The 16,742-nt window shown below is 34.4% G+C and overlaps 1 protein-coding gene across 1 annotated transcript; it reads right to left on the bottom strand.

Annotated features, from left to right (window-relative positions):
• Positions 1–4,842: 4,842 nt before the first annotated feature.
• Positions 4,843–15,332, bottom strand: LOC100800368 (pleiotropic drug resistance protein 1). The gene is made up of 24 exons (XM_014769609.3): positions 14,910–15,332; positions 14,299–14,419; positions 14,118–14,206; positions 13,806–13,890; positions 13,515–13,674; positions 13,343–13,419; positions 13,187–13,240; positions 13,007–13,097; positions 12,596–12,897; positions 12,219–12,500; positions 11,626–11,942; positions 11,377–11,537; positions 10,422–10,525; positions 10,164–10,320; positions 9,970–10,074; positions 9,750–9,877; positions 9,069–9,401; positions 8,492–8,782; positions 8,211–8,294; positions 7,999–8,132; positions 7,066–7,293; positions 6,631–6,808; positions 5,793–6,047; positions 4,843–5,289 (listed from the first exon to the last, which is right to left on the bottom strand). Exons 1-24 carry the CDS (start codon positions 15,233–15,235, stop codon positions 5,032–5,034), a joined length of 4,320 nt encoding a protein of 1,439 aa, XP_014625095.1. The 5' UTR covers positions 15,236–15,332; the 3' UTR covers positions 4,843–5,031.
• Between the last annotated feature and the right edge of the window lie 1,410 nt (positions 15,333–16,742).

The raw sequence follows: 16,742 nt of genomic DNA on the forward strand, positions 1-16,742 counted from the left end.
ATTTTTGAGATAATATTCGTGGAGGGAGAAAAAGGAATCTCATGAAGACAGTACAAGTGGAGGTTTCAATCTCTTCTCCGTCTCTCTGAAATTTGGGAATTCTATCAGAGCAGTCGGAGGAATAACTGAAGAAATCTTAGGGAACCGCTATAGATGTTACTATCGCTGGCTGAAGACACGTGAGTCCGCTCAGAGGTAAGGGATGAGTTTATCGCAATTGGGGATTAGAATGAACATGTGTAGGGATCCTTAGAGAACTAAATTTGGGTTTATTTTGGGATGCTTATTGAATTATAATTTTCTCTTTATGATTATAAATATAATATTATTGTGTTCTATGTACCAATTGATGTCCTGATGAAAATTGATTGATAAACTTGAGTGCTCTTGATGTCTTTGTGTTTAACCTATGAATTTGATTAATTGATTTTGATATAATTGTGAGAAACTATTTCAGGGATTTTACATCCCATGTTGTGATAAAATCTTTTGTATAAATTGTTATGTTGAGGTTATGAAATGATGATTCAAACTATGAGTATGTGATAAATTGAACATGTGACGGATGATGAAATACATGTGTATTGAGTTGTGAACTATGAATTGTGCAATCACACAATTGTAAGACCCTTTAAGGGCGACGAGTATTGTGATGGGATCCACTGTGGGAACCCGACGAGTTAAAATGATTTTGAAAATAATTGAGTAGATGTGTGTATTGCATAGTTCATAGGTAAAGTGTACATGATTCATGAGGTGTGATAACATGTTAAATTGAGATTATACCATTATGATTGGGATTAAGTGTATGTGATAAATTGAGTATGTATATGATTGAGATATATATGTGCATCGAATTGTGAACTATGAATTGTACAATCACACGATCATAAGTCCCTTCAAGGGTGACGAGTTAATGCTAAGTCTCTTTTAGGGCGACGAGTTGATGTTAAGTCCCTTTTAGGGCGACGAGTTGATGCTAAGTCCCTTTTTGGACGACGAGTTAATGTTAAGTCCTTTTAAGGGCGACGAGTTAATGATAAGACCCTTAAAGGGCGACGAGTTAAAATTATTTTGAGAACAGTTGAGGAGTCGTGTGTTTTGTACAGTTCATAGATAGAGTCTGTGTGCTAAAATAATTTTAGGGGTTGGACCTGAATCAGGAGGGAGAGGCCCTGACGGACTCTTCGGAGTGTAGGCCTTGGGGGTCACCGGGTTTGAGTGCTCCTTTAAGCCTATGTTGATCCCATATGGTTGGAGTATTCTCGCAAAACATCGTGACCCTGACTGGTCTCCCTATGATCTTACTTAGTGAGAGTGACCTGACAAACCCATTGTGTGGTGTGTCTTGTTATGTACTCCTAAGCGCCCTAGGGTGGTTTTTCACTGACATGGTACCACATTGCATATAGGTTTGAGTCTTAGCATAACTGTCACATACGCTTGCTAATTGTTTATTATGAAATTGATGTGTTATTATGTCTTGATCGGAGTGTGTGATTCCTGTGTATAATGATTGATGATTGAAAGGTGTGATTAATGGATGAAAATTGTGATTGATGAATGACAAAGTGATGAAATAATGTGAGATATGCTAAGTAAATTGTATTTGGCTACTATATGTTGTGTTGTTTCTCTCTAGTAGTTAGCAATGTGATAACTCACTCTCGATTTGCTGTTTGTGTTTGGATCCTGTGATGATCTTGAACTTTGTGTTCGGGGGAGCAGATGAATAGGTGGATGACTATGAAGAAAATTAGAGTTTATCTCTTTTATCTTAGTGAGAGTGATTCTCCTAAATTCTTGAGTGATTCAAGAACACCCTGACTGTATCAAAGGACTTTCACAACCTTTGTGTGTTGCCCTCGCTGGAAAGAGTGATTCTTTCCTTTCTTTCATCTTCACCCTTGTTCTTTCAAACCACAATTTCAGAAAATTCACCTCTACCCAGAATTATCTCGTGGCCATAACTCCCATTTTACGCACTCAAATTAAGTGATTCTTGAGCCTAAATTTAGTTTCAAAACGAGACCTTTCACCTCGTTTTGGAATCACCTCATTTGGAGCCCTGTAGCTTCAGTTATTGTCATTTCTATATTTCTGTCCAGCCACCACTTAACCTACATTTTACCATCCCATTCATCCATTTTATGCCAAGAACCACCTTATTAAGACCCACGAAATTAACCACCTTATTTTCCATCCTTTCCTTAATCAATTTCCGCATTTTTCATCAAGGTTTAATCCTAGACGATTCTAAGTCAGCCCTTGTGCCATGAGGGTTCATATCATTTGGTATCAGAGCTCCGATTCTAGGATCAACACTTCCTTTGTTGGAAATATTGAGTAACATCCTTCTTTATTCTTGTAACATCCCAATTTTTCATAAATAAATTTAAAAAGCTTTTTAGTAATAAATAAATAAATAAATAAATATAGAGAAAATAATAGGCTGAGTACCCTAGGTATAAATAGTTATGTTAAGTCAGCTGCCTCCTTTTGGCCTCATTTTCGTTTTTCCCCTTCTCCTCTCAAAACCCTTTCTTTTTCCCGCAGCCCACCAAACCAGTCTCAGAAAAACGACGATCTCGAACCCGTTCACCGTTGGATCGTCGTGAAATTTGAGTATCATGTTCGCAACACAATTCCGAGCATTCTCACCGTTGGGAATTTCGATATCATGTCTGAACTGAGAGAAACACCCTTCGCATTGTAGCCTTTTTCTTTCCCGTAGAAACCCAGAGCTGTCTTGGTAAAACTACGATCCCGGTTTCGTTAACCGTTGGATTATTGTGAAATTTGGATATGTTATTCGAAATTCAATACCGCACGCTTCCACCGTTGGAATTTGCGAGATAATATTCGTGGAGGGAGAAAAAGGAATCGTATGAAGACAGTACAAGTGGAGGTTTCAATCTCTTCTCCGTCTCTCTGACGTTTGGGAATTCTATCGGAGCAGTCGGATGAATAATTGAAAGAATTTCCGGGAACCGCTAGAGATATTGCTATCGCTGGCTGAAGACACGTGAGCCCGCTTAGAGGTAAGGGATGAGTTATTCACAGTTGGAGATTAGTGAGAACATGTGTAGAGATCCTTAGAGGATTAAATTGAGATTTTATTTTGGGATGTTTGTTAAATTGCAATTTTTCCTTTATGATTATAAATAAAATATTGATGTCCTGATGAAAATTGCTTAATAAATTGTGCTCTTGATATTGTATATTTGGACCTATGATTTGGATATGATTGTGTAATATTATTTGAGGGGTTTTAGTCCTCATGTTGTGATAGTCTTTTATATAAATTGTTATATTGAGGACATGAAATGATAATTCAAATTGTGAGTATGTGATGAATTGTAGAATAACATGTTGCTTTGAGATTATAATATTGTTATTGAGATTGAGTATAAGTGTAAAGTTGAACATGTGTTAATTTGTGAGATACGTGTAAACATGTGATGGTGGATTGTGACACTATGAGATGTGAAATTGTGAATGAGTTCTAGTTGTGGATAAGTGTGTAGTTAACACTTGATGTGAAATTACTTGTGTTGTAAGCTATGAATTGTACAATACCCGACCAGCGTTATCTTGAGAAAAGCGTTGATGCGCAGTGTTAAAGAGAAAATGTAGGTTTCCTATTTAGGAACCAATGTTAAATCGTAGCGCAATTGTGTTGAACGTGTTTAAAACACGAGTGTAAGGTCGTGGGTATTGTATAATTCATGAGCAGTGTCTGCATGTAAAAAAAAAAATTATTTTAGGGGTTGGACCTGAATCAGGAGGGAGAGGCCCTGACGGACTCTTTGGAGTGTAGGCCTTGGGGGTCACCGGGTTTGAGTGCTCCTTTAAGCCTATGCTGATCTCATATGGTTGGAGCATTCTTGCAAAACATCGTGACCCTGACTGGTCTCCCTATGATCTTACTTAGTGAGAGTGACCTGACAAACCCATTGTGTGGTGTGTCTTGTTATGTACTCCTAAGCGCCCCAGGGTGGTTTTTCACTGACATGGTACCACATTGCATATAGAATTGAGTCTTAGCATAATTATTGCATATGCTTGCTAATTGATGTGTTATTATATCTTGATCGAAGTGTGGGATTCTTGTGTAATGTGATTGATAATTGAAAAGTGAATTTTGAATGACGAAGTGGTGAAGTTACGTGAGCTATGTTTAAGCAAGTGGTATCTCATTTATATAATATGTATATTTAATTGTCTTGTTTCTCTATTAGCTAGGAATGTGATAACTCACTCCCTGTGTGTTGTTGTGTTTGGATCCTGTGATGATCTTGAACTTGTGTTCGGGGGAGCAGATGAATAGGTGGATGACTATGAAGAACCTCATGCTAGAGGACACGGGAACACCACGCTCTGATAGGATGTGACATTAGGATATTGGTTCTATATTAATTGTATGAGACTTATATGACTTTCTTTGAGTCGAGATGACTTTATTATTTATTTGGACAAGTTTGAATATGATGTAGAAGAAAGTGAATGTGAGCCTTTTACCCATTTGAAAAGCTTGTATTTAAAAATGTTTTAAAAATACTTTTAATTAATATTTGAATTTTTATTCCTTTATTAATATATATGTGAGGGGTAGAGGGTGTCACAATTCTCTTTGCCATTTATATTACCTTCTTATGCATATATATTTTTTTTAGGTTGAACCATTGTAAAAGTTAAGCCTTTTGATCAATTTGTTATATATAAAAAAAAAAGAAGAAGCAAAATTTCGTATAAGCAAAATTAAAAAAAAAATTGGGCTGAATGGTTCATGCTTGAAGAACTTTAAAAAAAAAATCTCTTTAAGGTAATATATTGGTTGCATGAAAATTAAGTACAAGTGGACCAATTTATATACTATGAACGAATCTTACAAAGGAATTGCAAAATTCAGTTCAGCCGTCACGAGTAGGCGTTTTTCATATAAATTATTTTGACTAAGATTTGAGAACATAGACTCAATGCTTCAAATGGATGCATAAAAGCTCTGGATTGAGAAGCATTGCGATGATTTCATCGTTTTTGAAAGTTGAATACTTTGATTCCAAAGGCGAAGATAAGTGCAAACAACACTGAGAAACCAGCCACCACAATTGCAACTACTCCTAGAAAATCATGTTCAAACCCAAAATAACTCTTCACAAATTCATCAATCCTTTGACCATTTTCAAGTTTGTCCATGTCATCTCCATATTGGGAAGCCACCAATCCATACAAGGTCCATGAAACAGGGCAAATCCAATAGTACCATTTCCACCATACGGGTATTCTCTGTCATATTTTGTTTTCAAAATAAGTTTCAAGTTATATATAAAAATGATGTTAGCATAAGTTGGAAAATTTAATTAGTAAATGCACTGATAATAAAAAAAGTTAGTATTATCTAAGATTGTCATATTTTTTTTGGGAAATATTGATGTATGACTAGATTATTGATTTTTGTAATAATTCTTTTATAAATTATATATATTATAAGAAAAAAAACTTACATACATAGTTCTATAAGTGTTATATATATTATTCTCCAACTAAAATTAGAGTTTTACCTCAAAATTATGTGAAAAAAATGTTTACATTAAAGAAGTAAACATATTACCAATATGAAACTTTAATTTTAATTGGACAGTACATACAACACCTATAAAATTATATGTAAATTTTTTCAAACACCTATAAAACTATATGTAAAGTTTTTCAAAGGATAATTAATAATTGATTGACTTAGTAAATTATACAAATATTATATCAAAATTAAACTCAAAGTTGTAACTCACCGATAAGGGAATGATGAAGCCTGAGAAAAGGCACCATATTGCATAGAATGAGGTGGACAATATGGCCGCAACATGTGGGTTAGGAGTTATGGCCATGGTCATCATACCATAGAAAGTGTAGTATAGGAAAGTAAAGTAAGTGTAGTAGAGATACCAGAAGACCTTTGATGTTGTCCATTCGAACCCCATCATGGCATATACTATGAGACCATATATCAGAGCCTGAGCCAAGATGTGGGGAAGCTCTATAATAACCTGTAATTGATGATATACAAGCCCTGAGTTTCAACTATTAATTTTCATGAGTCCTTAACAACTCACCCTAGCTTGGACAATGATGTGTCCTAGTAAGTGTAGAAAGAGGGAGAATGTACCGTCTACCTTTGATTTAAACTGAGTTAAGCTTATGAGGTATTTTAATTCAAAAAGAGTGGATATATTGTTAATTTATCAGTTTATATATAAGAATCATATTCTAAGAAATCTATAGATTGAAAAGTAAATTAGGAGTGCAATAAATTTGTAAAATATTTTTATTTTACATTTATACTCATAAATATCTATTTGGGTTTTATCTTATGAATTATTTTTAAGGATTTATTACTTTACGTGATTGTAATAACTATTTTCCAATTACCAACACTACATTAGTTCAAGTATAACTGCATTCGAATCTTACTAATCTCTTCAGTAAGGTCTCCAGTTTTAATGTTGTGTCTAGAGAGATCTTACCAAAAGTGGTCACTCAAATTTTTCGATAGAAATTAGTTATTAACAAAGATGATAAATGGTTCACACAAAAAAAGAAGACTATTTGTCAACTGAGCTGTAGTAATACCTGTGCAAGAGCATATGGCAAAGCTGAATACATTCCTGCAGCTCTCTCCCTATAGAATACATTTCTCTCAATTGCTACTATAGGCTGCACTGAGGCACCATTTATAACCCCAATGGAGGTAACAGCAGCATACATTGAACCCATTGCGTTGAAAACATCTTGCTCCTTTCTCCTGTGACTATTGATTTCAAATGGTAATTAAAAATTTGTCTTGAATTTCATTTTCATGCTTTAGTTATAAATTTAATTGGAATAGACTGAGGTTTTTTATATTGTGATCTAATTATGCTTTGGTTATAAATTAAAATTCTTTAAAAGTTATAGACAAAATAATTTCTAATTGATTCTCAGTATAGGATCATTTAACCGATATTATATATATCAAAATTAAACTACTTAGTTATTATATAATGTGTTGTTTTATTTTCCAAATACCTTTTCTTGCCAACGTCCAAAAAAATCACCCCCATCAATAAACCTGCCATTGTTGTAAATAGGAGTCTAACTGCGGTATATGATGTGTTCCTCCAATATGACAAATGCTGTTTCCATAGGCAAGCTATGAATTGTGCCACGAAACTTTGTGAATACTGACTATCAAAGTATAGATCTTTTGAACCTTGAGAAGGTGAACTAAGCTCCTGGATCAATTGTTTGTTTCTCCTGATGAACAATGGGAAGTATCAGAACCAATTCAAGATCTTTCAACACTACTGCATTAAAAGACCAGTTTTCTTTGAGAAAACATTTTGTTTTTATTTCTTGTATTCGCAATTATTTGTGAGAGTGCCATTTTAATTTTACTTTGTTTTCTATTTTCAAAGACTTATATAAGAAACGGTGAAAATAACAAAATCATGTTTCATTGTTTCTGGTATAAATCTTTGAAAAAAATGAAGTTAAAATAAGATGACCTTTCGCAATTATTTATTTGTAAAAATAGAAATTGAAAAAAATAACCTTGTGATCTCATTTTTTTTTTTGAGGTACCCCTGTGTTCTCATGATTATGGAACATTGTGACAATGGAATTCATGGCAAATGCAAATTATATGCCATTGTACATTTATTTGTAACTGTGATTCTCTTAATTAGGATAATCTGCTGTAGAGCAAATGTATATATGGCAGTTTAGCTAATTTAGTGGTCTGAAAATCAGCTTGACAGCTTGTACTTAAATTGTATTTATACGAGAATTCTCCACCAGGAGAACATCCAGTTTTGGTCCGGTCTTCTGAGTTAGACACATTGGACTTTGAAGCTTTGACTTAAAACATCTAAAGGATCAAAATAATTGCTGATTTCCATCCCTACATGTGCTCTTTATATATGTTATCAATCATAATATAGTTCAAGTCAGGATTCTAACCTGTGTAGTTCTGAATTTTTGTACACTTCTGTGAAGTCAACCTTAAGATTTGCCTCTTTTGCTGCTGATGTAACTTCCAACATCCAAGTTGCTGGATTATAACCATCTTTGATCTGAGGAATTCCTTGAATAGCCTATAATAATAGATAAACTAAACATGTTAATGCTATAGAAGCAACTAATATTCTCTATCTCGTTGACACTAGACTCACCTCAAAGTACTGGATCAGATTGGAAGAGTTGTTTCCTATTGGACCATCATATATCTGCTCCCCTCCCAATTTCAGAAGTAGCAGCTGAAAAGGTTGACATTGAAGTACTTAACTATTTCAAACTTAGTATTGATAAGAACCTTGGGAGAATCACACCACTGAGAGTCCGAGGCCTTATAAATTCCACACTAGAATCTCATACTTCCAATGCAAGACTCAAGTCCCATACCTTGCAATTGGATCCTAAAAAGTACTCAAAACAGGATAGTTAGACTTCTTACCTCATCAAAGGCATCGAATATATCGATACTTGGTTGGTGGATGGTGCAAACCACAGTGCGTCCTGTGTCCACGGTGTTCCTCACAGTTCTCATCACAATTGCAGCTGCCCTAGCATCAAGGCCAGAGGTTGGCTCATCCATGAAAATTATTGATGGGTTGGCGACAAGTTCAACTGCAATTGTAAGCCTCTTGCGCTGCTCCGTCGACAGTCCAGTCTCTCCTGGCAATCCAACAAGTGCTTCTCTTAATGAATTAAGCTCTACAAGTTCCATAACTTCCTCAATGAACATCTGCATAAGTGATTTGAAGTTAATAAGTTGTACTTCCAAAACCACATGTCAGTACTTTTTTAAGGTAGCTGATCATTGATAGACTTTTCTGCACTTTGAGCAATACTATGATACTTTGGTCTTTAACTTAATCCATTAAATGCATTGTGTGATCCATGTATTTGACTTCACCTAGTGGGATAAAACTTTTCTTCTTGTTTGCTGTTGAACAATATTATGATATTTGAATCTAGTTTAAAATCATGACATTCATGCCTCTACAAAGATGAAAATTGTCCTGAACTACCTTTCTAGTTGCTTTATCAACTTTGGGAGATAAACGAAGCCATGCAGAATATAGCAAAGATTCATAAACTGTGACATTGGGCGAGTGGATATCAAATTGTTCACAGTATCCTGCTATGCGAGCAAATGTTTCTTGGTTCTTTGGGTATCCGGATATTGTGATGCTTCCTTCGATGTATCCGCTAGTTTTCCTCCCAGCTAAAACATCCAGTAGAGTAGTCTTGCCAGCACCACTTATACCCATCAGAGCTGTTAGTACTCCTGGCCTAAAAGCACCACTAATACCCTTCAAAAGTTCTAGACGATCCTCAGAGATTCCTTCACTTTTCATTTCCTACAATCAAGATAACATGGTCAAAAAGTTGAAGAAAACACACAAACATATTTTAAACTAATCATTTTACTCCTTATACGTGACACTTATTTAGGAATCAGTTCCTGTATACAAAAAAAAAAGAAAGAAAACCTAAGTTTTAGTCCCTATACACCCTTATTAGTACACATTGGTCCATGCTGTTATTATGTGACTTTAGTTTTAGTCCCTATAAGCCCTATCAGGGACTAAAACTTAAGTTTTATAACACAGGATCAAACAAGTACTTTAACCTTTTAAATACAAGTATACAACCAATAACATATATATGAGAAGTTAATTGAAATATTATATCTTAACATAAGGTACCTGTGGCATGTCTACTGAGTATCTTATCTCATCAAAAGTGAGCGATAGAGGTTGAAAAGGAAGAACCATGCCTCTCTTTCCTCTATCAGTAGCTTTGTTATTTTCACCAACTTCTTCCATCTTTGTATCTGTTTTTTCATCAGAATAATTGTGTTATGGCTTAAATACCAAAAGTCAAGCTACAAACATAGAACCTATAGCTTAGAGCTAATTGACTCACCAGAAGAGCTCTTTCTTGCTTGTAACTGATTGAACTCTTCAGCTGTTGAAGCATTTCTCTCGAGCAGCTTCTCTTGGGGTAGCCCTGATTGATAATTTCTGAATGCTGCAGCAGCAACATATTCAATGAACAGAATGCATTTGTGATCAGAAAAGAAGTGCTACTAAAGATCACAACTCAAAGATGGTACTTACGATTGAGATATTGCAAAGCCAAGGTGAAGAGAAAATTAAACAGAAAAGCATAACCAATCAATGCTCCTATTCCAATCCAATACCAATAAGCTTCAGGGAAAAATCCATGAGATCTCAGTATCAATACTCCCAATGTTTCATTGGAATTAGGACTAACCTGCAAAACATCTCAGCCAGTTGTCTTATATAAATATCTTTTCCCAATGCTCATTCTTTTCATAGAATATCTTCACCATTAAGGACAGAGGGTATGATTACCTTTCTCCAACTATGCCCAAGAAATTCATTCACAGCTATAGCAGCCTGTCCATACATCAGTGGTGAGGAAAAGTAACCCCACAGCAACCATTTGTGCACATCCTCTGATGCAAAATTACAGTTTAATCATAGGAAAAGTTCATTAAATAAGCCAATTTTGAAACATTTGATCTTAGGGTCTTACTCAAACTCACACCCCATCCCAATGAACATGGTTTTAGAAAAGGTCTGCGACTGCAATTTAAAACCTTGCTTAAAAAATTCATCTAGAGCCTAGAGAAATAGAAGTAACCCATTAACAGATTTTGGATGGACTTTAATATCATCTTATAATTTGGATTTAGGTTCTAACTCAGCCTCAAAAAACTAGCTTGTAAGTGAGGCTTGCCGAAGTCTTATAAGTGATAGTGTATATGTTTTATAGGTTATACTGTTAGTAGTATAGACCTGTGGGTAGCTTAGAGCTACCTCAGTTAGTTACAACAGCTGTCAGCTAGTTAGAGCTAGTGTCTTTGTACTTTATAAATACATTCCTTGTAAATTGTAATAGATCAAAACGAATGTACCCTAGTTCGCGGAGGCTGCTCACTATGCTAAGGTATGAGAGAGGGTTATTCTATGCAGCCTTACTCTTGCATTTAAAGAGTTTGTTTCAGGATTCGAACTTATGATAAATCGGTCACCAAGGCACAACTTTACTGCTGTGTCAAGGCTTGCCCTCGTAAATTGTAATAGATCAATTAATGAAATATTGAAATTTTGAACAGGTATAGATCATTATATAACCACTACTTAGGCCATATCTCAAGACAATGTGGGACTACATACACCCCTAGCACAATGAAGGTGCTGGAGGCTGGAATGAAGGCCAGCTCAGAAAGGCCATTATTAAAGCAAGTTAGGGGTGGCCACAATTAAAGACAACTTTTCAACAGTTACATAAACATTTTCTTACTTCGTGAAATCACAAATCCTCCAAAGGCTGTAACTGCAAGCAGTGCAAATGTCCCAGCAGTGTTTGCCACTACAATATTCCTTCCTAATGCAGCCATCATCCGAAAAAGCCCTGATGCCATCAGGTTAATGCAAAAGATTACCAAGTACTGTTTTAGAAGCCTGCCAATAAGATTTCTCATTAGATTCCAAAAAATGAGTAAGTAATTAGTAGCATAGTTGAGGAGCAATGATCATAGTTTCTTCTTGCCTTCCAATATTTGGATCAAAGCCAATAGCATAATAAGCAATACACTCCCAGATGAAAACTTCAACAAGGGTTATTGGTATTTTGAGGATCCATGGTGGAAAAGAATATGCCCATGAAGGGTAAAAAAGCTGGTCTCTTTGCTTGTAAAAGACAGGAAGTTTCATGACGGCCATATTCAGTTCTGATATTCCATTGAACAGAGCAACAGTGACTGTGAAGAATAGAGCACCCATGTAAGCTTCTGCATCCGCCAAGGTATTGCGGCTCATCTTGGTTCGTAGAAATAATGTTGTTGTCAATATAGCTAAATAAGTAAGCTGAAAAGGAAGAACAAGACATGCTTAAGGACACATAAAATACAAAAAAAAAAAGGAAAATTGAACTACACAGTTTTGGACTAAAATTAGCTTATGCATAAGTTAAAAATCAACTTTTGGATAAGCTGTATGATAGAGCGTCTACAAATTAGCTTATGCATGAGCTAATAAGCTAATTTTAGCTTATGGAAAAGCTTATTTCATTTTTTCTTCTCCTAGAAGTTCTTCTGGAGAAGTTTATCCAAATAGGCTCATTAGTGCTTGAATGATACTCACTTGTGTGGCTTTGAATATGTAGACGAAGGAATTGCGCTTCATAAGCAAAAATTCTCTGCTAGCACAAGCCTTCAACAGCTCCTTCTTCTTAACACCATAGTTCTTTGTGGTCAATGCATATGGATGACATTTAGACTTGTCAAAAGGATTGGCCAACTCATCTCCAAGTTGTTGACCTATGTGAAATGACTGGAAGGCTTCAGCAAAATTCTTGACAGTGACAAAGCTATAAGGTTCTTCTTTATGCGCCCAATATTGCCATTGATCTTTTCTTGATGTCACCTATTTTGCACATCAAGAGAAAAAAAAAATTAACTCTACATCTTTAAAAAGAGAGAAAAGTTTTGAAAGCAAGACTATGTGAATCACAGTCATACTTCTTGTAAGAAATCAGCTACTCCTTTTCTTTCAGGACACTTGAATCCCGTTGATTCAAAAAACTCAAGTACATTTTCTCTTGGTCCTTGGTACACAATTTGGCCATCTGTTAATAGTATTATATCATCAAATAGTTCATAAGTTTCTGGGGCTGGCTGTAGCAGAGACACAAGTGCAGTTCCATTCAGAATATGGATGGATTGCTGGATAGAGTTGATTATTTGAAAAGTTGTGGAACTGTCCAAACCGGTTGATATCTCATCCATGAAAAACACCCTTATAGGTCCAACCAGCATCTCGCCTAAGCATTATTCACCAAACAATTTCAATCAATCAACATCATTATTAAAAATTTCAAATTGATCAAGTGTCAAATTTTTGTCATGTTTTTCTTGTCTACAAGAGTCTACCTGTTGTGAGTCGCTTTTTCTGCCCTCCCGAGATACCTCTTATCATTTCATCTCCTACCATGATGTCAGCACACACTTCAAGTCCTAAAACCTGCAGGATTTTATAAGAGAATATAAAAGACTTTTTATGTTTCACAAAATCACAAGTTTTCTATAGCTATGAATCTTCACTTTTTTTACCTTGAGAATGTAGTCAATGACCACACTGGTCTGCTTTCCTTCTAGTGCTGCTGCCTGCAATGAACAACAAGAAACAATGCAGCTTCTTCACAATTCAGTGTGTTCAGCATTTCAAACATAAAGATTAAAGTCTTCCTTTTCAATCTTATTTCTAACCTTCATATAGGCATCAATATCAGGATCTGGTTCAATATTTGCTTCCTTCTCTCTTCTCAATAGGTCCGTCAAAATTTCTGCAAAGTAATATATTTCAAAATTCAGATTAATAGCCTTATAAAAGATTTGAATTTATTTAAAAGGTTTTTTTTTTTTTTTTTTTTGCGGTTACCGTAATTCTGTCCAATTCCTTGACATCTGGCAGAGAAAGCTAATGTTTCTCTCACAGTCATTTCTCCAATGTGATTATCACGTTGACTTACATAAGCTGATGTCCTTTGTGGCACAAACTCTTCAAGTCCATGCCCATTGTATGTTACTCTCCCAGAATGCTGAGGTTTAATCTCAAATGATATTAGTTATTATAATTCAAGAATTACTTAACTGCAAACTATGGTTATTATAATTAGAGAATTGTTATTTAATCTCTTAAGGCTATCATAATTAAAATTGGTTTCCTTACCTTCAAATCTTTACCAAGTCTTCCAGCCAACGCTAACAGCAAAGTGGTCTTTCCAGAGCTTGGTGGCCCTAAAAGCAATGTCATTCTGCAAAAAGAAACTCATCATCAGAACAAGAAAAGATCTAAATGGACAGGTTTTTTTTATTCGTAGGAATTGAAGACAGGTATAAAGGAATTTACAACAACTCATGTATCCTATTCAACCAACTAAGCTAGACCCCTTATATCTAAATGGACAGTTTACAATGGATATTTTTAGCAAAATCGACCAAAAGTTCAAACTGACTAACAAAGAAATTGCTTTGAAATCACCTTCTAGGCTTTATGATTCCACTAACATTCTGAAGGATATGTAGCGGTTTCTTTGGACTTCGAATTGTGTGAAGAGAATTTAAGAACCCCTTAACAAAAAAAAGACAGAACAAAATAAAAAATTGGAGATAAAAACAATGATATGAATAAGGGAGGGAACATTATGTGAGATTTGAATTACCTCAAGCAAATTCACAAAGAAGTTTATTAATGTAGGAAATGCCCTGCTTCCAGCATAAACTTGTGCTTCAACATTTAAATGCTCAAATCGAACTTCAATTGTTGGAATTTCAAGCCCAACTCTGCAAGTTTAGTTTCACATAACAAATGTAAGATATCATAATCAAATTTTCCAAGTCAACGCTTCAGAATTCGGGTGTTTTCAAACGAGTGGAAGACATTGCTTCAACTCTCAAACTATAATAAAGAAAAGACTCTGCATGCATAAGCTTCTTAATAAGTACCTATAGCAGAAGAAAACAAGAAGGTAAGTTTCTCTCATACTTTAAAATCAACTTATACACTTCAACTTTTATAAAAATCCTTTCATTTAACTTTTACAAAAAAATATTTTAACTTGTGCATAAGTTAATTTTAACTTATGAGAGAAGTATAGTTGATCTAGTTTTCTTTTTATCCTCTGAGTGCTTTTAAGAAATTTAACAAAACAGGGCAAAGAAAAACAAACATGGTGACAATTTTGTAATTAAAATTGAAAGCAGAAAATGTTTTCAAATAGGCAAAAACTTCATCAAATTGGTGGTGTCAATCATGAATTCTATTAAGACTCACCTGTCCATCCTTTCCTTGAGTTTCAACAAGAACCTCTCATTTTCTTCTTCTGGTATCTTCACAAGTCTCTCTAGAAGACTCTTTCTCTCTGATAACTCTAATTGCTTGATGTCAACTTCTTCTCCTTTTCCTTCAACTTGGTTGAGGTCTCTTCTCCTAATAATGCGTGCCTTTGCAAGGAGTCTCTCTATTGCAACACACTTTAGAGTTTCCTCATCTTCTTCACGTTCAGAAGTTGAGAAAACACCCATGCAATGGCTCCTCCACATGTTGAAACCACTACTCACTCGTTGAGCATCAACTCTAGGTGTGTCACTGCCCTCCATTGATCTCACACAAAGTATTATTAGTGAGACAAATTAAAATCAAACCTTAGAGCATAATGTTGCTGCTCTCAATTTTCATGATACAAGGAGTGCTATTGCTTCTTTTTTTTCCTCTCTTATATGACTTTTGAAGAATCCATGTTTGTTGGTATTTATAGGGAGATTCTTTAGCGTTGACATTTTTGGAATTAAATGGATAAAGCAAAAGTTGGATTAAAACAAAGCTTGGTATCTCTACTAGTTGCACTAAAACTACGTGACTATCAAAGACATTATTTGCCCTATTGTTTTTGGCCGCTTTGCAAATTATTACTAAATCAATGACAAAAAAAATTGTAGTACATTATGTTTAAGAAAATAGTATATGCCCTCTCACAAGCGCGTAAAGAGTTTTTTCATTGTAGAGACTAGAGATTTTCATATATGGTCATGTTGATTTTTATAGTAATTAATTTTTTAAGTTATAAAACTATTTTTATTGTGACTAATCGCTTGAATGTGTAAAATCATCGGTAGTATATGAATTTTAAACTCTATGTCATGGAACATTATAGAGTTCCTTAACTCAATTTTAGTGGGTGTCTTAGACCATGATACAGACAAAGCAAAACGTTGTTGAGGAAACTAAGCATGCCAGAGAGACAACAAACAAATGGAGTGTTTAGAAAATAATGTGCGGGCTATGAAACGACAGACAATAGTGAGAATTTTAAATTAGGTCAGCCTAGGTTTGCTTTAAAGGTTACTATAAGTTATGAAGGTGAAATTAACTCCAATTTTAATTCGAAAATGAAATTAGAGACATCTCAAAGATTATATCTAAGTTTTATCTTATTGACAAATGTGTTCAAAACACCAAAAACACAAAACTATAGTTTTTTTGGTTTTATTATCTACTTTTGAAGGCATCATTTTTTAGACATGATCAAGTACTATGAACACTTTTTTTTTTTTGGTGAGATTCAAACCTTAGTGACATTGTGAAGGATTTGCCCCTTCTGCAAGAACTAAATATTCTCCGTTTGGTTACTACACTCTAGTTAGTTTTTTTTTTTTTTTTTTTCTTTCCAAAAGAAAATATTCCCATAGTCAGAAGTCATGAAACTATTCCCTTAAAACATAAAAATGATCAAAGTAGGTTTTGACTCTTCTAAAAAAGTTTCTTCCATACGTCGTTAGTTTATATAGTATATTCCTAATTTCCTTTACATAAGATGGATTCAATCCTCCAAAGAGTTAGTTTTTTAAGTACGTTGTTGATATTCTTCACTTTAACAGGACTGTCTCCATAAAAATTAGATTCAAGTGGCCCTAAAAAAATAAAATAAAAAACACTAAATATAGTCTCTATTTTTGAAAAAACATCTTTTTACCTTCATAAATAATTAATAAAATATCATATTTAATTTTTTCTTACTACTAGTATTTTAGATAATTTATGAAAATAAATATTTATTTTATATAATTAAAATAAATAAATAAAAAATTAATATATAAATTATTATAA

Source organism: Glycine max, chromosome 17 (assembly GCF_000004515.6).
Source record: "Glycine max cultivar Williams 82 chromosome 17, Glycine_max_v4.0, whole genome shotgun sequence".
In the NCBI taxonomy this organism is placed as follows: domain Eukaryota; kingdom Viridiplantae; phylum Streptophyta; class Magnoliopsida; order Fabales; family Fabaceae; genus Glycine; species Glycine max.

Excerpts from the sequence above, each read along its gene's own strand:
- LOC100800368 (XM_014769609.3), bottom strand. The coding sequence starts at position 15,235 with ATGGAGGGCAGTGACACACCTAGAGTTGATGCTCAACGAGTGAGTAGT. Across the intron at positions 13,420-13,514 it reads AGGAATTGGACAGAATTACG|AAATTTTGACGGACCTATTG; the intron begins GTAACCGCAAAA and ends ATTACTTTGCAG. Across the intron at positions 11,943-12,218 it reads ACATATTCAAAGCCACACAA|CTTACTTATTTAGCTATATT; the intron begins GTGAGTATCATT and ends CTTCCTTTTCAG.